The sequence below is a fragment of the Rhea pennata genome, chromosome 1 (genome assembly GCF_028389875.1).
Source record: "Rhea pennata isolate bPtePen1 chromosome 1, bPtePen1.pri, whole genome shotgun sequence".
Taxonomy (NCBI): Eukaryota; Metazoa; Chordata; class Aves; order Rheiformes; family Rheidae; genus Rhea; species Rhea pennata.
The window spans coordinates 191011774-191035466 of record NC_084663.1 but is presented as its reverse complement, the minus strand read 5'-3'; the positions used below and the strand labels follow the sequence as shown (position 1 = coordinate 191035466).

General features: G+C 36.6%; 1 protein-coding gene across 2 annotated transcripts in view; it reads left to right on the top strand.

Annotated features, from left to right (window-relative positions):
- Positions 1-23693, top strand: part of NBEA (neurobeachin) — a 519777-nt gene that overhangs the window by 67330 nt on the left and 428754 nt on the right. For both annotated transcript variants that reach the window (XM_062567111.1, XM_062567112.1), the window contains exon 2: positions 23462-23693. In XM_062567111.1, the coding sequence (XP_062423095.1) occupies positions 23462-23693 (232 nt within the window). The remainder of the gene's footprint in view (positions 1-23461) is intronic.

The following is a 23693-nucleotide window of genomic DNA, read 5'->3' as shown; positions in this document are numbered from 1 at the left end:
GTACTGATCCCTAGCGTTATTTCTCCCTAGGTGCAAGACTCTGCACTTGCCCTTGTTGAACCTCAGGAGGTTCCTCTCTGCCCAGCTCTCCAGCCTGTCCAGGTCTCCCTGAATGGCAGCACAGCCCTCAGGTGTATCAGCCCCTCCTCCCAGCTTGGGATCACCAGCAAACTTGCTGAGGAGGCACTTTGTCCCCTCATCCAGGTCATTGATGAAAACATTGAACAGGATGGGACGCAGTACTGAGCCTTGGGGGACACTACTAGCCACAGGCCTCCAACTGGACTCCATGCCTCTGATGACGACCCTCTGAGCTCTGCCTTTCAGCCAGTGTGGCAAATGTGCCCCACTCGGTGAGGTGAATCCCGTCTCTCCCCACCGGTTGTTGGTCTTCAAACCATGTTCTATGGTCACAGCATCCAAAACCCTGTTGCCAACATCAGTGGCGTAGCCAGTTGTTGATTTGGAAAATCTTCTTATTCCTCCTCCCGTGCCTCCCCCTGATCAGCAGGACTGATGAGAAGACCACCTGGGCTCCCATACCCTTGACCACCGTGCCCAAGGCCTTGAAGTCTGCAGTTTGTTCTCTGTATCGTTTAGCACCCATGTGAAAGAGCAGCAGAGGGTAGTAGTCTGATGAGCGGACAAGCCTTGGTAGCCTTTCAGCCACATCACATATCCTCGTCCCCGGCAGGCAGCAAACGACTCTAGAGGAGGGATCGGGTCAACAGATAGGCACCTCTGTCCCCTGCAGCATGGAATCACCCACTACCACCACTCATCACCTCTTCCGAGTGGTCATGCAAGGCACAGGGTCAGACAGCCCAGTTGCTTCCCTTGAGGCCAGGTCCGGGTTCTCCTCATCCTGGAGTGCACTAAAGCTGTTCTTCAACTGTAACTCCTGGTCTACAGGAGAATTAGGGGCCTTTCTTCTTTTTGTTCGAGAAGCAACTAGCTTCCAGCCTTCTTCAACAGTGATGTGCTGAACTATTTCACTCTTCACAGAGTCCTCCAGCATTTCCCCTGCTGCAGGCGATTGGGACTCCAGGGGCAGTACAGTCTCTGAGGATGCCCTGTCTATCTACTGCTCACAAAAATTTTCTCGCATGTTTCGCAGTCTACTGACTTCATCTTGCAACTCTTTGACTTGATGACACAAATTGTCAACAACAGCAGACCTCTTGCGGGAGGGTGGACCATCAGTCCAGGTCTTCTGGGGAGGCTCCAAGCACTCCCTGCAGCCTGGGACCTGGAGGGCAGCATCTGCTGCAAGAGGCTCTGCCTGGGTTGAAGCTTCCGACACAGCTGATGCAGCAATTCCCACAGCTACTGGCAAATATGCTTTACTGCAAGTTACAGCCATGTTAGCAAGAGTGGGTACTACTAGTGCTGGAACAAGAAAGATGTCCTCTTGCGCCTAACTGCGCTCCTCCTGCGCAAACTGCTGCCTTTGGGAGCTGCGCTCCAGGCCTGGCTCGTAAATAGACCTCTCCTTACTACTGACTCACAGGGTACTTGACCCACCCTAAACAAGGGCTACCCATGTCAAAAGCCCCAGCTCCCTGTATTCAGGGGTAAGAGAGACTGCTCCTTAGCAGTAGCTACACCCAGCTGGAGTAGGGGGTAAGTGCTGGGGCTTCTTCCAGGAGAGCTTAAGGCTTCCTGCAGTTGCCCTTGCCCAACTCCCCTTACCTGTTAACAGAGTCACTCTCTAGTCCTCTCGTTCCACAAGGGTCAGCAGACGACAGTGTCCAACACGGGCCCCAGAGGTTTTGTACAGTTTTATAATATAGATATTACAGTTGTGTATGTATATCTGTAATCTCCAAAGCATGAGTCAGATGAAATTGCAACGCAGTCGCAAATGCTTAAAATACCTTGAGCAGGCAGAGTAAGGGCTATGGGAGTCTTTCTATTTTACACACATTTGCATTTGTTAAAGCGTTAAAGGTAGTTTGGGTAGCTTTACTTATATACTTAGAATATTAAAGCTTATAACAAGACTGTCTTTTTGTAAAATTGTTATTTTAATTAGAGTTGCTCTGAAGTCACTTCTTAGAAATGTAGTTCATGTGATTTTATTGTTTGATGACATAATGAGCTTGTTAAATTTTAATTAAAATCTAATGAAATATTATTAATAAGATCCTTCATTATGTGAAGTTGGTTTTGAGTATGTGTCAATATATGCTTGTTCCCTAAATGGATAATTTTAGTCAATTATCCTTTCTATTTAGTGTACACTGTATGTTCACTTGTTCCTTTACATATGTTTGTTCATTTTCCTACATAAAAAATAGGAGAGCCATGGCCGCCTTCAGGTCCCTTTTTCTCCAGTTGAGCAAGGTGGAAAGTATTTACATTCAAGAAACTACTTTTTTAAGGCAATATAATCATAAGTCAGTCTTCATTTTGTTTCTTTAGTGATTGTAAATTAATTAAGCTTCTTCTTGTAATGGTATAAACCTTCAAATACAGTGAAATGAGAACAGCCAATAGTTACTACTGATTACTGACTTTTCTGCATGTCAGCACATAGGCCTTTTTGTAGTTGAATTGCCAACTTCAACATGGGTCCTGCTACCAGAAGCTCATTGGGGCATTTGGCAAGCATTAGGCTGCTCTTGTAATGAATACTTGGCCATAATTTTCAAGGGAGATTAGTTAAATGCTTCCTCTTTGAAACATTTGTGTTAATGATGAAAATCCAAATTTGAAGTCCTCTGTGTCTTCCAGACTTAGAATGAGTCCTCAGTGGGGGAAAAAAACAAAATATCTAAGGTAATCCTGAAATTTGCATCAGTATTGTCCCTGATAAAGGATTTACTGCGATTTTTCAGTACTAGAGACAGTCATTTTGAACACAGAGGAAACATTTAGAATTTGAGTGACAGTAGCTCAACGAATATGTCTTTCCGCACAGAACTTCACAGGGGAAACATTCAAGCATAAATCCTCAAGTATTGTTTGGGACTGAGGAATGAATTCTCTATGCTGCTTTACAGTTGGAGTTGAATTTGACACTAAAAGTTTCATTGGCATGTTTGGCAGGACGGGTCGATGCAGATTCAGGTGTTTTCAAGTAGGAAATATTTGTGACATAGGCATACTTCATTTGCAAAAATTATGGTTCTGGATAGGTGTGATAGCCCTGTGTTTCCAGAACGTGCCCTCTTTTCCTTTGGGAATGGTGCTATTTGTACCTTTTTATAATCAAAATAATCACTTTCTTCCTGTCATTAAGACCAGTCAGCATGATCGGTCTTTAAGATGGAACATCTCTTCACTGGGATGTAGTTGCAGTGAAGCTGTATTCCAGGTTCATGCACAGTCTGTTACCAGAATTCCACCACTAGATGATGAGTCTTCTGAGCTGGTAACAATTACTTCTATCTTTTATGTTTTAGTGTGTGCTGTGCTTAAATAACTGTGAAAGCTTTTTCGGTAGCATATAAATTGGCAATGTAGAAATGAAGAATCATTCATTCACTTGTTCGTGCTATAGAATTTCAAATTCAAATATAAGTATTCTTTTAATGTGAAACAGGTGTATTTTACATATCTTAGTTTAACATATACACATAACCAAAATCCCAGTAAACAGAAGAGTTCTGCTCTGCCAGGTAGAGTGTGGACAGGTGACTACAGAAAAAGACCTTGCCCAGGAAAGCTTTCTGTCTCTGTCAGGATTTTCCTGGTAGTCTGAAAAAAATGCTATAGAGCTGAAAAAGGTAGTCAAATGATGTAACAAATGAATGTATTTTAATAGAAAATTTGTGGTACTCATTGTGTAACTAATTGACAGGCAATAATTATCTTCAGGGATTTAAACCTGTCTTGGAAAAAAAGATTTAAAGGAAAACTGTAATCACTATATATACTTTTTAAAGTGTTTTTTTTTTTCTTCTACATGAAGAGGATGGAGAGAAAAAAATGATGTGTTTGAAAGAGTCAGAACTTACACGTGCATAACTACTAATAAAAAGGGGGTTAAGCAATCACTGTTAAAGGTAACAAAAGATGTGTATACTTGGTGGGAAAGGGTGTGTTTGGGAGTGAAAAGAAATGGGAATTGAGAGAGAACATTGAATAAGAACAACAACACTTATATGGAGACAGTGTTGAAAGACATGTTCTGTTGAAATGATGAAAGAAGTGCCTTAGATTTATGATAGACTGGGACCCCTAAGGGGTTGGCAGATAATACTGTGATCAAGGAGCACTAATAATTTGTAAAAACAAACGAACAAACAAACAAACAAAAACCTGGCTGCTGGAGTTCAAAATCCTGTGAGTTTTGTTTATGCATTGTTGGTATAATGAAAAGATTTTTTTTTTTCCTCCTCTTGATGTACTTCTATAACTTCTTTTAAGGAAAAGATTTAAATGTTAATTTGTTGAGGGGAGAAGCCCCCTGAAGCTATGTATTTAAGGTGAAATACTGCAAGCAGAACAAATAGAATAATTGTTTAATTAGTTGGTAAAATAATTTATTTGCACTATAAAATCTTGATTGAGGCGTATATTCAATGGATAAAGATAAGAGCAGATTTGCTATGTAATAAAAGTTATAGAAGTATTTGGAGGGGAACACTGGAAATTTTGCTAAAGATTGTAGTTACTTTAATGAGTTGTTCTGATCTGTTTACACATGTAGTGAATCATTATTTAACTTGACATATTCACTTTTCATTATTATCCATTAGATTAAAGAGCAACCAAATAAATTTTGTATCTAAGCTGGTTGATGATAATTTCTGAAGACCTCATTTATCAAGGAGCTTTTATGGGTTAAGATTATTTATATAGCTGTGCTCACAGCTCTATTTGCTACTTTTACCTAAATGGAATACTGACGCTATTCTACACAAGCGAAAAAGGGGAAAAACATATTCAGTGTTAATCATGACAAATGAAGACAATTGTCTTTTTGAGAATATTTTTGAAAATTCGTGCATTAATGCACAACAAATACACATTTTAAAAGGTAAAAACTCTGAATAGCAAATATAATGCTTTCAGATCACTTTTCTCAAAATGTCTTTGCCTTTTAACCTTTCACATATTCAAGATCAAATTGGGACGTTTAAATACTTTGTGCAGTGAGATTAGGAAAGTACTTATGGCAAACTTTGTCAGTTTTGCATTTTATATCAAAATTTTTAAAGTGTCAATTGTAGCTGCAGTTTCTTTTTGTATTTTACTACAAAGGAGGAGAAATACATGAACACATTCTTTTGTGCAGACAGTGTTTCAAAGTCCTTTCCTTTGTTTTTATTGCCGTTTACTATTTTATACCTTTCCCTCAAAAACAAATGGTCTGTAAGTGCCTTTAAGACCAGTCAAATGCCAAGTATGACTAGTGCCTTGGGCAAATTACTTGTAATTCTATTTATTTTACTTTCTCATTTCAATTAGCTGAATGGAATGATTTTCATTGTTTTAATGAAGAAGGTCCATTAAACTCATTTGTGTTCTAATTTATTTTCTAAAACTTGATTGAGAAATACAAATTGGGCATCTCCAAATACAAAATCATTTCAAAGGAAAAATGTGATTATGTTAGAATTAAAGTCTTCATGCTTTCTATATAGCCATATCTTATTATGTAATTAAAAATGAGTTCTAATTATGTGAAAAACTTTCCTTACAAGTCTCTTCAGTTTTGAGTCAGAGGCATTGTCTTTTTTACTAATAAATTAAAAATTTACTTCTGACAGAGTAGAGGTAAAAAAGTAATGAAATATCAAGGAAAAGTTTTATCACACATTTATACACTTTGGCAATTTTTTTATAACAAAAGACCATCGTGATCCATAGAATGTGAATTAAAATCATATACAGTGTGTGCAAACAGCAACTAAACATAATGTTAAAGGAATAACTGTACATGTCTCTAAGAAATTCTTCTTTTAGTGCAATGAAGACCACTTGATTTTCGTCCATTGTATAACTGTTTTATTCTTGTAATTATTTGCACTGCAATTACAATTGTCTTTTAATCAAATCAAATGATATGCCATCTTGGTATCACCCAGATAAGATGATGCCATAAAAAGAATATGTCTAGTACAGATGGAGCTGTCTGATCTGATTGGCTTTGCAGATAGTGTGTTTGAAATTCAGAACACAGCAATATTGTTTTCAAAACCAGGTGTGAGTCTTGGAGAGCGCATCCTTTGGTGTCCCTCCAAGCTTCAGTCTGCATTAGATAAGTAAATGATTAACAAGCATAATACCAAAACATGGGAGAAATTCAGGTGCCAATACAGTATTTGGCTACAGTAATATGTTATCTCTTAAGCTTATTTTTAGTGAGCACAGTTTCTGTGTTGTTTTTGACTAGAAACACTGGTTTGCTTTGTATTTTGTGTTAAGTTGTTGGAGGGGAGAGGGTTTATTATTTTAATTCTTTACTAATGGCTTTACTCTTTCTTTTGAAATGACTGTACTTAACCATCATACATAATTTATGATGGGAATGAGGGAGATCTTTGGTGTCACTTATAGAAAAATAAGGCTGATGCTTATATTACATATTATATTCATATGTACATATTTTCAAGAACAAGTATATGATGCAACTAACACTTCTAGAAGCTTGTTCAGAAGCCAGTTTCCTCCATGATCTCAGAAAGAGTAAAAGTTTCATTTTTTCTGCTACCCTGTATTAACTGTATGCCTTCACAGATACTCTTATAAATGGTATTGTAGTAACAGTAGATGGTTCTGTGAAAATTCATTTGGAGCTCACTAGAAATCATAAAAACAAATGAAATAATAGGAATTATTGATAGGGAAAATATGAGCTAAACAAAGCATTACTATACCACTATATAAGTCTATTATGTGCCGCATATTGAATGTTGTATGTAGTTCTGATAACAATCTCTATAAGAATATAGTAGAACTAGCAAAAACTACAAAGATAAGAGTGATTAAATATGGGTTTCAGATGAGATAGATGACTAAACAAACTAGGACTATTCAGCTTGGAAAAGAAATAACCATGTATATTTAAGATACAAGTGAATGACATTGAGAGTATGATAGAAACTGATTGTTCATTACTTTTAAAATGCAAGAACTAGAGGGCTGAAATGAAATCATCCTATAGCATCCTATATCCATCAACAAAGACAGTATTTCTAGGTCAAGAAGTTCTTAAGCCATAGGTAGTGGGACTCTGTATTGGTAAAGTTTCAATATAAGCTTATCCTGGTATTGTACTTTCTGTAGATACTTGGGGATTTGCCACTATGATAGGCTAGATAAACTTTTTTCCTGATCTTATGTTCTTGAACCTCTTAAAGCAATAGCATCAGACAAACGCAAATGGTGGAAATCATGAGATAATGTATCTCAGTTCCTGTGCTGGGTCTTCCCTAGAGCAACAGCTGGGTTACATTTCTCTATGGCTTTCAATTTTAGAAATTGAATATATTTTTCAGTTGGTGAAATACTTTGCGTAAAAAAAAATCCAGAGCAATGCATCCCAAAGTGCACGAAGTCAAGCAAAGAGAGGCAAGATACCAGCATGGATGAACAAGGAGATGCTGGCAAAACTCACAGAAAAAGAAAATGTACAGAAAGTGGAGTGTTGACAGGCCATGTGGAAGGAATATAGGGACATTGTCCAAGTATACAGCGATGGAACTAGGAAGGCCAAAATCCATTTGGAGTTTAATCTGGCAAGGGATGATAAGACAGCAAGAAGGGCTTCTTGAAATATGTCAGCAACAAAAGGAAGACTAGCACCTTCTGCTGAATGGGGCAGGGACCTTAGTGATAGAGGATACAGAAAAGGCAGAGCTAATGAATGCCTTCTTCACCTCAGTCTGTACTGGTAAGGCCAGCCCTTGTCTCCAGGCTCTCAAGAGAGAAAGTCTGGAGAAAGGAAGATTTCCCCTTGGTGGTAAAGGATCAGTTTAGAGATGGCTTAAGCAAACTTTGTATACACAAGTCCATGGGTCGTAATGGGATGCATGCACCCATGAGTGCTGAGGGAGTTGGCAGATGTCATTGATAGGCCACTCTCAATCATCCCTGAAAGGTCATCCTGTTCAGGAGAGGACAGGAAGAAAGCCAGTATCACTGCAGTCTCCAAAAAGGGCAAGGAGGAGAACCTATGGCACTACAGGCTGGTCAGCCTCATGTCCATCTCTGGCGAAGTGATGAAGCAGATCTTCGTGGATGCCATCTGTGAATGTACAAAGGGTAATAAGGTAAACAGGAGGTGTCAGCATGGATTCACAGAGGGGAAATCACACTGAACCAAACAGAAGCCTTCTCTGATGGAGTGACGAGCTGGGTAGGTGAGGGGAGAGCAGGGGATGTTGTGTACCTTGACTTCAGCAAGGCTTTCAACACTGTTTCCCATAACATCCTCATAGGTAAGCTCAGGAAGCGTGGACTGGATAAATGGACAGTAAGGTGGCTTGAGAACTAACTGAAAGGCAGAGCTCAGAGGGTCGTCATCAGCGGCACACAGTCTAGTTGGAGGCCTGTAGCTAGCAGTGTCCCCCAGGGACCAATACAGGGTCCAGTCTTGTTCAACTTATTCATCAGTGACTTGGATGAAGGGACAGAGTGCCTTCTCAGCAAGTCTGCTGATGATACCACGCTGGGAGCTTGCTGCCAAGCAGAGGGCTGTGCTGCCATTCAGAGAGACCTCGACAGGCTGGAGAATTGGGCAGAGAGGAACCTCATGAGGTTCAACAAGGGCAAGTGCAGAGTTCTGCACCTAGGGAGGAATAACTTCTTCCACCTATACAGGCTGAAGGCTGACCTGCTGGAAAGCAACTTTGCAGAGAAGGACCTGGGAGTCCTGGACAACAAGTTGACTGTGAGCCAGCAATATGCCCTTGGAGAGGCCAATGGTCTCCTTGGGTGCATTAGGAAGAGCATTGCCAGCAGGTTGAGAGAGGTGATCCTTCCCCTCTACTCTGCCCCAGGAAGGCCACATCTGGAGTCCTGTGTCCAGTTCTGGGCTCCCCAGTATAGGAGAGACATGGAGCTACTTGGAGTGAGTTCAGTGAAGGGCTGCTAAGATGAATAAACGGCTGGAGCATCTCTCAAGAGGAAAGGCTGAGAGATCTGGGAAAGAGAAGACTAAGGAGAAATCTTATTAATATGTGTAAGTATCTGAAGGGAGGGTGTAGAGAGAATGGTGCCAGACTCTTCTCAGTGAGATGCCCAGCAATAGGATGAGATATAATAAGCACAAACTGAACCAGAGGAAGTTCTGTCTGACTGTGAGGAAAATCTTCTTTACTGTGAAAGTGACTGGATACTCGAACAGGTTTCCCACAGAGGCTGTGGAGTCTCCATCATTCAAGATTTCCAGAAGCTGTCTGGACAGGGTCCTGGGCAACCTGTTATAGGTGCCCCTGTTTGAACAGGGGAGTTGGAGGAGATTATGTCCAGAGGTCCCTTCCAACATCAACCATTCCATCAAAAACTAAAGTCATAACACTGTAACAAAAACAGAGGTCAGTCACATACGCTCAATATTAGAGTAAATCACATTTTTCACTCTTCTAATAAGGGATGTAGTTGCATAATTTCTTCTAAACCTAATTATGTTGCCTTTACCTCTGGATTATATAAAAGGTGAGAAGATAGGAGCAGTAGTATGTTAAATGGATGTACTGATAGACTTGAAGCTGATGGCATTCATTTTGGGAAAACTTAGTGATCCAACAAATTTCCTGCAAGGGAAACCTTTTGATTACTGATGAATTATCTCTTACGCTTATTTACCTGCATTTCCTTCTTAAAACCACCATTTTGGTAAGAGTTACATTATTGACTTATCTTTTGCCACATAATTCTTGCCTTTGCTCTTGACACTGTTCTTGTCTACTTGTTAAAGGAAAGATTTTATTGAATAAAGAACTTCATAATAAAACATGAAACGTAATTTCTGTCTTTGTAATTGCAGTATTTTCTATGCCTCCTTTATTGATTGTGGTTTTAGGGTTTAACCCTACCCAAAAAGTTTACCCAAATTACTAATGACAAATAAAAGTCTATGAAATACAAGCCTTAACACAGTGTTATTATCTTTCACTGAATAACTCATGGCCTGTTGTAAGAAAAGGGAATGAATGTTGAATAATCTGGATTAAAAATCTAGTTTTACCAATTTGAGTATCAGCAACTGTCCTTGTGAACAATGGAAGTTTCTAGTGAGGACTATCTGCTTGAAAACATTGGTTTGGAAAAGTTAAGAATTTTTAAAACACAGTCCTTGGCCTTAATAGATATCCTGCTCATTTATGAGACAAGAAAAATGAAACAAATGGTGTACGTTTTCTGAAACCTAGGAAAATAAATTGACTGACTTTTTAAAAATTTAATTTTCATTTAACAAAATTCTGTGGCTTGTCAGTTTTGGTAGCTTGGAATTATGTGGCCACTGACATGAATCTTGCTATCAGTTTTCCCAACTCTTACATCCCGTAATTTTTCTGAGTGTACAATGTGTTGGTTCCTTCTGCTTTTTATCACATGCCATGCTACTGCAAGTTACTGCATTTACTGAGATATTCCTGATGCTTTTTGTACAAACTAATTACATTTAGTAGTGTATTAGTAGGTATAAATTAGAACTGAACTATGGCAAAAAGCACTTATCAAAAGAACAAAGTAAGCTTTGAGGTGAAATCATGCTTGTTTATATATATGACTTGGTGCTTATCTGTAAGATATAGTCAACAGGCATTTCAGTCATTAAGAAGAATTAGCTAAGTTGTACAGGAAGCCTTTGTTAAAGCTCCATGAATAAATTTAACTTAATTATAGGTTATTTGTATTATTATTTACTGGAATTTGCGTAAGAGGTTTTTATGAGAAAGAATGCTGACTGAGACTTTCGTATTAACTGATAGCTCTCTGTTGCTTAACGGAGTCAGATGCAGAGAATTAAGTGGAACTACTTTACATATCCAACGTTTATTTATAATCAGTAAAGAGAGATTGTACAGAAATAAGCTGGGATTTACTACTGTGCTTAACCAAGTTTATTTTCTCCCATGCTATATCAATATCAGGGCTAATATCTGGAAAAAATTCCACAGTTACTGCTTTTGGCGTATAATTAAAAATAGAAAGTTGTTGAAAGTGAGCATGTTGAAACTGAACATAGAATTTCACAAACTGGTGATGGGAATTGCTGTTGGAATGTTCCATGATACTAATGCCAAAAACGTTACCAGATATCCCCAAATTATCTACGCACATGAGAAGTAGAGTGTTGAGAGTCATGAATGCATCTTTGTTCTTCCCTTTAAGCATTTACTTTTCAGCAGCATGGAGTATAAGATCACTGTCATGAATTTTGTGGTAGAATTAGTCAAATCACTTCTGTATTGTTCAAGGTCATGTATCATTAGCAGTGTGAGGGCTGTGCTATCACTGTATCATTGATCATTAATGTGAGCAGAATACCTTTGACACATTTATGGATCAGTTGGAAAATTGCACTATTATAACTAAATACATTGGAATTGTTCTGCTTTTAAATATTTTACAGCTATGATTTATAATTCCCAGGTTTTTCAGTCTTAGAGCATTTTATGACAAGAGGGAAAAATGCAAGTCCTATATAAATGCAATTAAGAATCCTAGATAAGTCAAAGTTTAAGAGAAAGGGGGACATGAGAATGGGCCAATGTAAAAATGGAAGTTTTAATTTTAAAATATGTAATATCTTAATCTTTATGAGAAAAATGTAAGTAATTACTTTTCCTACCAAACACCAAAGCAAGCTGGGGTAGTGGCCAGTGATAGGAAAGGAAAATGAATTGCATTATTTTACAAAAACTTGTTTGCAGTATGAAAACTGTTTAGGTTAATCTTCTTTTGTTTATGTTCAAATCTTTTAGAATAGAGATTAAATCATTTCTTAGTTAGCTGCACAGTATCTCAGATAATCCAATTTAGCTTGCTGATATGAAGGGAGAAGTAGCTAGAGAAAAGTATTTTTTCCATAGGCTCTTGAGAAGGATGCACGACGTCAATGATATCTTAGTCATGCTTAAATGTACTGGATAGAGACCTGCCTTGTAATGAAAATAGAGTGACAGATGATACCAGTTAATTTTGCAAGAGATGTTGAGCAGAATGATGAGGCCCTGGGTAGAGGCAAGTCTCCCTGCTGTTCATCTAGTAAGGACTTGTGGAAGTGCTAGTGGGAAGGATATACAAGCTCCTTCACACTGAGGAAAGAGTGGTTAGTGGCAGCAAACAGCAGCTTCTTTGCCTTTGGATCAGACCACTTTACAGGAAAGGAGGACACAGTAAGATAGGCTGTGGGATATTTATTTCAGATTTACAGGCCAGAGGTTGTCTGCTGCCTTGTACAGTGAAAAAAAGCATCTGTTAGCATGCATGAGATGCAATATGGTATGGAAAAAATTGTGCAGTTTTGAGTTCTGCTGGTATTACTGCAGTTAAACATGCTTCAAATACTGTGTGCATGGGCATACACACACACACTGTATACATGATGGTACTGGGCTAAATAAACCTTCGTCCTGATGGTATGTGGCTGTTTTTGTGATCTTAGCAAAAGTATGCAGGTACAAAATATACCACAGTCCTCATGGCTAACTTCCTTTGCATGCATTTCTTCTGTAATCTTTAAGATACGTATCCCTGATGGGCCTGGGAACCATTCCACAGATTATTCTGCAATGAAATCCATCATGGGAACCATTCCACAGATTATTCTGCAATGAAATCCATCATTTTTCAAGAGTAAAATGCAAATAAATGTATGATTATAATTTATTCAAGTCATGGGATGTTTCTATGTGTTTAAAACAATTGCTTTGATAAATACATTTGAATAACAGCAAATGTTAAACATGAAAATAAAAATCAAATGTTTTGTTTTACTGGACACTGCTATTGACTACAATTGTCTTTTAGCTTTTAAAGGAAATAGGTTTAGTTAATGTGTTTGTGAGGCTAGGGAAGCAGGAGTATGTGTGTGATTATGTATAGAGTAACACAAATGTTTCTAGACTAGTTAAACAAAAAGATTTGTGGGTTTAGTTACATATTAAGAAAACAAAACAAAACAAAACAATTATACTTCCTAAAAATAGCTACCTTAACAGAGCTTAGTGCTTAAATGTGACCAACTTTGAAATACTGCTTAAGGATTTTTCAATCATTTTCTTTTAAAAACTGAAATGCTGTTATCTGCATAAACATTTTATGCCACACTTAGTTGTACAATGTAGATTAGATGAAAAAATAGTGCTTAGTTCTTGAAAGTTTAATGTTTCTTAGTTTTTCAACTTTTTTCATGTTATACTCTAGTAACTATGTTATCTCTTCAATCTCCACAAGATTTATTTTACAAAGGTGGTATTTATTATTCAAGCTGCTTTTTTAGGGGGTAGGGGAGAGGGAGAGAACCCTCAACGACTGGTATGTATATGCTGTGACCCTTTCAAAGTATTTTTTTTACGCCATTATAACACAAATGGTAAGCACCTTGAAAAGTAATTAAGGAATGCTGACGACCTGTTGTGAGATTTGTCTGTGCAAGCTATAGGAGTGTAAGTTCATAATCTTATTTTTTTAGCAGAAAAACCTAAAAAAGTAGTTGAAGAAGCCATTCATTTTCTCAGAGTACACTCAGTTTGTGACTTGGGTAATTCAGTTCTTTCAATTTCTCTTTTTTGTCTTGTCTCAGAAACAGGAGAACATAGGTTAAAGCAAATAAAGAAAAATCTTGTTTTAACATATAACTGGTTATTGAAGGCTGCCGTAACAGAAGGGAGTTGGAAATTAAGCTCAAGATAAAGATGCAAATATAGCTGAAGCTCTTGGAAGATGTAATAGGCTTTTAAAGTTTGCAGAAGTGAAGAGAGAGCCAAGAGCAGCTATGAAGTATTATCAGTAAATTGAATTAGGAATATCTGTTTAGTAATACTATGTTTCATACTCCTTAAGCTATGCTTATTTATCAGCCTTATTAAAGCCCATAAAAATCAATTCTGAATTTTCTCATTTGCAGATTTGGCAAACTTAAGCTAGTTATTTTACACATGAAAGTAAAGTGGTTAATAAATGTTAGTTTTTTGAGTAGGAAGGTCGCTTTATCTAACAAACTGATCTCTATTAGATTAAGTCTTGATCATGAGTAATAAAAAAGAAAAACTAAACCAGACAAAATGAAAACAAGATGATTCTGTTAGTTCCGAGCATGTTAGTAGTTTTGATTTTACCTCTTTGAAATAGAACTGCAAATTCTGTTTCCTAGTTTTTCAGTATTCAGATACAACTAAACTTGAATTAAAAGCTTATATCCTGCTATGGTCCAAAAACATCTGTTAGAAGATCAGTATAATAAATGGGAAAAGAGTCTCCTTCTGGTAATTTAAAAATACTAGAGTAAGAGACTAGCTTTTTATGTTTTGGAGTATGTATTTGTATGTAAAATAACTTTATCAGTCTTGAGCTTTGTCGTAGTTCATTTGGTGGCTGTTCCAGTTCTCTTGATTAGCTAACGTTATACTGTGTCATAACACTTTGTATTATTGGAGGAGCAAGTTAATAAGACTCAACTAATTGACCTGGGTAATTAAGATGATTATAACATAGCGTAAGTTACCAATTTCAGCATCTTGCAGTGTTGTAGCATTCCTACTGAAAGCAGAGATGGTTTAATACATGCCTAAAACTTGTGCTCATCTAAAACTGAAAAAGAAACTGTCATTTCCATCCATCAAGATGAACTTTCAGCTGAAGAGTTTCAGCACCTCAGCATGCTCAAAATAAATACTAACCAGGCCTCTATACAGAGAACAAGTTTGCTGAGCAGCACAAGAAAAACAAATTTTTACTGTATTTGCATTGAAAAAGCTTACAATTTTGAGACTAAGAATCAATGAAGAGCATCTGGAACACTCAAGATATATGTAAAATTTAATTTACACAGAAGCCTTTCGATTCTTAGGCACAGTTTATTTGAGGATGTTTCTTTTGTACAGCGTGCTGAAGTGACTTGACATTACATTTAGTTACATTTACTTACACATTGACAACTGCTATTTTGAAGGGTTTGTAAAATAAACCAGACATACTCACTGTGGGACTGAGGGAGTTAGAGTCATAAGGATAGGACTGAAGAGGTCTTGGCAGGTCATATACTTTCATGCCTGTTAGCATCTATAGTTATGAATTCTAAAATATGTTTGTTTTCTTTGGAAAGTCCTTCAGAGATGAAAGTTTGTACTCTCTTTAAGCAATGTATTAGAGCTGCATTTTGCCACTTTTGGCAGTGAAGCTGCAATATGATTGCTTAGATCACTGTTTTTAATAAAGCATCAATAATGCTGAAACCTCTGCACTGTTCTTTTACAACAAAAACACTTTCAGTTTGACAGTTATCTCTGTCCTCTCATGCTAGAAAATTTGACTTGTGTGGTGCCAGTGATATTATTTGGAACTGACCTCTCAGTCAGGAATTAAAGGAAAGTAGACAGCTCTTAAAAAAAAAATTACCATGGTATATGTACCAAGAAAGCTAATGTCCTCAGGAAGACACTGATAACTACAGAGTTAATCTTAATTGTTTATAGAGCCTTTTGTTCTTTCACAACTTTTGTTATCTTCCAGCCATTTCAAATAAATTTTCAATGTTTCACTTCATGCTTTAAAAGAAATGCAAGATCTAAAAAAAGAGAAAAATGTAGATATGATCAAATCTGTTGATTTATAGACAATGAGTGTAGCCTGGGGAAGGCCATGATAAAATGTTTTCTCTGTCTAATAGTGATGTGACATACAGGCTTGTTTGAAGTGGGGAATAAGCATGTGCTATGTTGTGTTCAGTAAACTGTTTTCTGATTCTCTGAAACAAACATAAGGTGTTAATTTTTCAGAAGAACTTAGCAGGCCATGCTAGCTGCGCTTACAATCTCAAAGTTTAACTGGTACCTCCGGTTAAAAGGGGAATTTCCCACAAAACATGCATTTTTCACTGAAGAATTATTTATTAATATGACTGGACAGTCTTGAAAGGAACAACAAGACTCTTCCAGCTGTACCTGGTTATGATTTGATACCATGTAATTTACAGTTTTTCCCTCCACACTATGATAAGACCGTTTTTTTTTAAGACTTTAATGTTAAAGTTACTTCAGTAAACAATGCTGCTTAATGGACAGAACTGTCTGCATGGAATAAACTCAAAGACAGAGACCATAAGTTTTGAGGAGTATCACCTCCCCCATACACACCTTTTGAAAGAAAGTATTGAAAGTGAAGTTGTGTGTGTTCCTTGTTTATATTTTCTCAACAAGTATAAAGGACATTTTAAATGATTTTTTTTCAAAATACAATAAAATTTGCAATAAACTTTTTAGGTAGCATTCACATAGTGGCATAGTACTGTGTGCATGCTAAACATTACTCAAGATAAAATTGTTTTGGAAGTGAAAATGAATGCAAAAATACAATAATAGGGAGGATTATGTGCTGCTATAGTGATTCACATGAGAATTGATCTTTCTAGAGCTGGGTCATTCAGTTGTGAAGCATACTGTGAGCACACTGAGAAAGATTAATCCACCATAACTTTAGAAGTCTCTAGCTGTCCTTTTATAGTCGGTGAAAAGTAGTACGTTCCTAGGGCAAGATCTAGTTCGTCCTAATGTTGCATCTAAAATGAGTAAGATGAATCACTTCCCAGAAGCATCTTTTTCTCTCTCCTTTGATGATAGAGAGAATGTTGAAAATTACCTCAACAATCTATAATAGAATCTCTAAAGAATTCCATTCAAAAAATTAAGTATTTACAAGAGAGAAATACATGCCAGTTTTGGAAAATAGCAACTTTAAGGTTGTATTAATTTGTTTTTCCTCTGTAGTCATACTGATATATTTAGATTAACAGTGAATACATATGATCAGTACACATACTGATCAATGAAAAGTTTCATTTATTTCATGTAGCATTCTAAACATTCACTTAAAGAAATCTTCATTTATGCAGCTGAAGAACAATCCTCCTAAAATCCCCAAATTAGTTGATTAGAAATTTAGGGCTTTAGCTGGTGACTTAAAAATATGTTTTTATCTAACTGGGACCACAATCTTTTTTTTTTTTTTTTTTTTCCAGACTGTTTTATTTTAATGTTTAAATTGGAGCCCTCTCTTTACAAAAGAAGCAGTAGCAATCAGATTTCGTGTATTTTGAACTTTCTCACTGGTGATTATGATGTAGAAGTGATGCTGTGTTTTTAAAGAAGATATTCGAGTTTGAACAATAATTATTCTGGAATGCTGCATGGTGGTCTTTGTTACACAGGGTAGCTAGTTTACTAATTTGCTCTTTATAACATCTAAATAACTTAGGAGTGACAATGTCTTAAAATCTTATCTCAGCTGATCATTTCTGTGTCTTCCTTGTGGAAATTTCTCCACCTAAGTGTATATGAAAATCAGGGGAAGTAATAAAATTAATAATCTTGTTTCGGTGTTTGTTTCCAAACTGATTACCACCTGTACTCACAAGACAAAATCGGTTATCCCAATCATATACGTATTTATGTATATAAATCTGAAGTGGTTCTTGTAAACTAGTCCGAACTGGGTGAGAATGGTTGTCGTTTGTCTGTGTTATGCTCTGATTATTCTTAGCATTAGAAAAGATGAGGAAGGTTCAGTAGTAGTTCATGAAGAAAAAAGAGCAAGGAGTACCTTGGTGCAGATCTGACCTAGTGTAGCAATTATGTCATTGCAATAATTTAGCTCTCACTGGCTGCTTAGTATGCTGGATTTTATAATCTTCATACAGCTAGTCACACTTGAAAAAAAACTAGAAATAACTACTACTTTGATGGTACTGAGACTAATACATAAAATACAAACGTATTAATTTAGATGAGAAGAAAAAGGCCTTAATGAAAAGCTTCAGTTATATTGTAACACTTAGCATCTGATAATCAGAATCAGACTTCATTTTATGCTGGATAAACATGGAACTGAAAAACAATTTTTGATCGCCCAAGAGTTTTTAAGAAAGTAGTTCGTGATTTTATATAATATCTTTTTCTCTTGGTATGTGTCCTTTTTACTATCATGATATTTGAGGAAGCCAAAAACTGTGCAGAAAATTCTCTGTATTCCTAATATTTAAAAGTAAGTTTCAGGTATACAGATTAATAGTTCTTAAGGCTGCAAATTAAAAGAGGGATAAAGAGAAACATGTGTAAAAAATAAGCAGAAATATTCAGTTTGGGTACCATGAAACTTTTCCAAAGTATGAGAGCAGAACATAGAGTATTCCAAGTAATTTTTGATGTTTTCTGTATCTAAGAAGAAAATAATTGCAAAGCAAAATGTTTTATTTGATTTTCCTGTGGTTCACATTTTCACAATTTATTGCTGCTCTTGTGTTTGTATTATTCATTCTTTCCTTAACACAATGCACTCATGCTTTTTCCTTTAACTGAAACAATACCAAGTACTTATAAAATACATTCTTGCATCTTGTTGTGATCATCTCCCACAATTCTTAGAATGTTTGACTTTTTTTTTAACCACAAATGAAGATGTGTTGAAACTAGTTGTGTCTTCAAGGTCATTTATAAGATCATCTTAGTAAGTTTATAACTTCTGACCTATTCTTTCTTTGCAGAATCCTCTGTTCAGTAGCATTATCATCCTGATGTTCTGTTTGGATATTTCTTCTAAGATTGTCTGCTGTCTTTCCTATCTCGTGTTCATGTGATGAATTTTCTGGTTCAGTAACCATCACATTTTTCATTTCATTTCAATCTGCTCTTCAGAACATGATTCTGAAGAACTTGGTTCTGAAGAATTCTGACTTACACAAATATGCTGGAAACTTAATTTTGAATATTCAGCAGCACGTATTTTATTCCTTATTTCTACAATAGAACTGAATATACTGTAAACACATGTAGACAGTTTCTGTACTTTAAGGAGTATTTCACCTTTGTTCTATGGCATAACAGACCTAAATATCTCAGTTCTACTTAGATGCAGAAGCTTAGGAAGAAAACAATTTTTATTACATAGCATAGTGATGGGAGATTCTTACTGGGGGAACGACTGCAGTGTTAGGAAAAATAGAGGTTGAGCAGCATAGCCCAGAAGATGGTGGTGGTGGAAGTTAAGACAGGTTCTTGGAAGAACTTGCAATGAGAGTCAACCTGTCATTGCAAACAACCTCAGGATTGGGAGGATAGCCTAATTTGCTTGTAATTATCAGTTCAGCACCATGTGTGGGAAGCACAATATTGAACATAACTTTCTACATTGTTTGAACATATTAAGTAGATTCTTCAGAAGTAAGCAGTTTTTTTTTTGGCTGTATCCATCTGACTTAAAAGCACAGTCTTAAAATTGGTTTACTTCTTCATTTATTACAGCTTTGCTGTGAAAGATGCAGAAACTTTATAATGCGATGCATGACCTTTATAAAATACAAACAATAATTCAAGAAACTTAATCACAGTGAAAGCATATTATTTATTGAATATTAAATTTTGAATTGAAGAATGAAAAGTAAAACTGTTTGACAGAGGAGAAAGATTGCATTTAATATATAGGTTGTGAAAAGAGCATTGATTTATTGAATCATTTATGAGCTACTGTAAGGATTTATATCTTCGTGTTCTTGTTGTACTCTAGCTAAAACTTAATGTAGATGTCTTCTACATGTAATATTAAAAATAAATTACTTTATGGCAGTATGATTTAATTTTTTTGTGTATAAAAGTACTACTTTTAAGTAAAAGAAGTTTCTTTAAGATAGCAGAAAGATCTGATCAGTTCTGCTTACTCACGTCAGCAATATTGTTTAAGAAAAATCTGGAATAAATCTTAAAAAAATATGCATATTGTTACTTTTAGGCAAACTGTTCCACTCTTGCAATAATCTTTTCTAGTTCTCTTAATCTTTTTTGAGATAGAAACCAAATTATGCCTATAAAGATGCAAGTTCATTAGAAATTTTTGTAGTGGCACGCTGACATTTTTGTATGTGTCTTTGTTATTTAAAACAGTAGCCATAGGAGCTCCAAAATCTTTTTTCTGGCTGATAATAACAGATTTTAGAGCCTGTTTTGTAAATATAGGTAAGACTGTAATCATGTTGGATTATTTTACATTTGCTAACTTTGAACTTTTCTTACATGTTATTGCTTAGCCACTTGCTACCAGAAAAATCTTTTCAGCTCAATTTACATTAACAAGCAGATGCATTGTAAAGTATTTGAATTTGTTGTGAATTATTTTAGTCTGTTTTAACCATACTGTGCTAGTATATTAATTTATATAAGGAAGAACTTTACAACAAGTAGTGTTTGAGGAGAGGGAAATTAGTCTGTATTTTTGAATCTGTGCATTCAGACTGAGGTATTAATTATTTTTCATTATTTTTAAGTCCATCTGCTATTAAAAACAAAAAAGGTCAATTTATCTCACCTAACATAGGCATCTAAAAGTTGTATATCTAAATATGGTCTGCACATTATAGGTTTCCTGCATTGTCAATGGAGAAAAATAGGCACTTCTAGGAAATGTTTCATTTTGTATTAGGATGAGCATTGAAGAGAAGCTAGTCAAATGTGTTCCACAAATGTCTTCCCCCCAACCCCCATACGTCTTTAAAATAACCTCAGAGAGACTGGTCCAGGTGGAGAGATATTTAAAGTTAATTGATATAACTAAAACCCAGACTGCTGATTAAGCGTACTCAGTTACTGGTATTTCAGAAATAGAAACTCCTCCACCTCTGTTTCTTGAAAAGCATGGTGTTTTCCTGTCTAAAACTATTCTCTCATTCTAAAAAGAAATGACTATAGAAATATTCTGGGTTTAATTTTAATCACTTTATTACTTTTGGCACGTAATGTATACCAGATATATGATATGCAATAACAATTTCTAAAATCAAATAGTAATCATAATTCACATAATAGTTTTATTTGAAAGGAATTCAAATATCCCAGAGGAAGGAGGTAGTCAGTTTATATATTTAGTATATTAGAAGCCTATATTAGAAGTTGGTTATTAGTAATTAATTAATAGAAGAAAAAATAGAATCGGTAAGGTTGGAAGGGACCTCTGGAGATCATATAGTCCAACACCACTGCTCAAGCACGGTCACCTACAGCATGGTAGACAGGGTTGTGTCCAGGCAGGCCTTGAAGATCTCCAGAGAAGGAGACTCCACAACCTCTCTGGGCAACCTGTGCCAGTGCTCCGTCACTCTCACAGGAAAGAAATTCCCCCTCACCTTCAGGCAGAACTTCCTGTGCTTCAATTTCTGCCCATTGCCTCTAGTCCTTTCACATGGGACAACTGAAAAGAGTTTGTCCCCATCCCTTTGACACCCTCCCTTCACGTACTTGTCCACATTGATAAGATCCCCCCTCAGTCTTCTCTTCCCCAGGCTGAAGAGGTCCAGCTCTTGCAGCCGTTCCTCAGAGGGCAGATGCTCCAGCCCTCTGATCATCCTCGTAGGCCTATGCTGGACTCTCTCCAGTAGCTCCATGTCTCTCTGGTAGTGAGGAGCCCAGAACTGGACATAGTCTTTCAGATGTGGCCTCACCAGGGCTGAGCAGAGCAGCAGGATCACCTCCCTTGACCTGCTGGCAACACTCTTCCTAATGCAGCCCAGGAGACCATTGGCCTTCTTGGCCACAAGGGCACGTTACTGGCTCATGGTCAACCTGTCATCCACCAGCACTCCCAGGTCCTTCTCTGCAGAGCTGCTCTCCACAAGGTCAGCCCCCAGCTTGTACTGGTGCCTAGGGTCATTTCTCCCTAGGTGCAGGACTCTGCACTTGCCCTTGTTGAACCTCAGGAGGTTCCTCTCCGCCCAGCTCTCCAGCCTGTCCAGGTCTCTCTGAAGGGCAGCTCAGCCCTCAGGTGTGTCAGCCACTCCTCCCAGCTTGGGATCATCAGCAAACTTGCTGAGGAGGCACTCTGTCCCCTCATCCAGGTCAAATAATTTGTAAGTGGATGAAAAGCAGCATTGAAGCCAAAGCTAATCCTTGCTTAGATATATTTATTTCATCTGAAGATTAGGATAGGAAGAAAAAGACACAGAGTATTTAGGTTGGTTTAAGTATCACAGAAAGATTTGCATATTATTTCATATTAGTCCCTATTTGGCATTTAATCTGAAAGCAATACAGACTGCTTTTGAATAGACTGTGAAATAGACTTTTATTAATAATAACCACTGAAATTATGTACTTGGAAGAAAGAGGAATTCTTTGAATATACTTAATTTAAAACATCTTATTGCAATTTTAATTATGTATCTTCCTGAAACTTACAGAAAAGAATATCTTAAAATAATTTTAGAATTAAGTTACTCTGTTCTTTTGCATTTCTAAATTATGTAATGTATTTGCAGTTATTTAATACTAGTGCATTCAAAGTCCTTTAAGGTTACTTGGATAGAGTATGGCATCTAAGAAATTAGCCTTTGTTTCCTTCTGAATTAAAAGAAGTTTCTGCCATTAAAATGGGGTTATTTTTAAATGAAATTTTATTGAGTTCAGTAAGTTCTTCTTTTCAAAATTATGTGAGTGGCTGATTGGAATTAATGATATAAATTCAGTGGCCTCAAGCGATATTTGGTATTGATTATATCTTTTGCAAATTTTTACTTTTTGCTTTCCTAGAATATGTCCAGTAGTTCTGTTGTTTAATTAGATATCAGGACATTGGATAGCATTTTGCAAGCATCCAGTTGGGTAGGAGTCAGGCTGTAGTTCATCAATGCTGTTGTTAAATCACTTTTCACTTGTGTGGTTGTTCCTCTCCCAGTGCTGTCTCTCCCTTATACCTGCAACAGGCTTACCTGGCCACACGTTGAACTGGCCTGTACTGTAGTTGAAAAAGATTTTCCATGGTTGCTTTGGTCCAGATCAGATCACTGATTCTTTTTCTGCAAATCAGCACATGGAGGATTGGGTGGTGCACTGGAAAGGACATTAAAGCCTAGGAAACAACCAGCTAAAAGCAAATATTGCCTTATATGAAGTAAAAATATAGCTAAATTATTTTCAGTTTCTGTAATCTTCTAAGGAGGCAAATATCTCTTGTGGGAACTGTAGGAAAGTTTCAACTGGTTTTGAACTTTTCAGATTCTGCAAAACTCTCTGGGACAGATTATCATTTTAGTTGTTTTATGGTAAGGATTATTTCAAATATATATATTTTTTTGAAGGTAGTATTTGGTACTGTGACAAAATTGAAGGTAATATATTTCATGCTAGTAATTTAAAAGATATATTCTCCATAGCATGATTGTCATTTCTCTGTCTTTCCAGCTCATAGATAAGAGTTTCTCTATCATGCAAAAAGTATTCAATGTTGGCCAAAATGAACATGTGAAAGACACTAAACTATGTATTGCACATTACAATGCTGTTTTTATTCTCTCTTGTAGCTGGTTGGTGGAGAATTTGATCTAGAGATGAACTTTATAATCCAGGATGCAGAGAGCATTACGTGCATGTCAGAGCTTTTGGAGCACTGTGATGTAACATGCCAAGCAGAAATCTGGAGTATGTTCACAGCCATTCTACGTAAAAGTGTCCGTAATTTACAGACTAGCACTGAAGTTGGCTTAATTGAGCAGGTATTGCTGAAGATGAGTACTGTGGACGACATGATTGCAG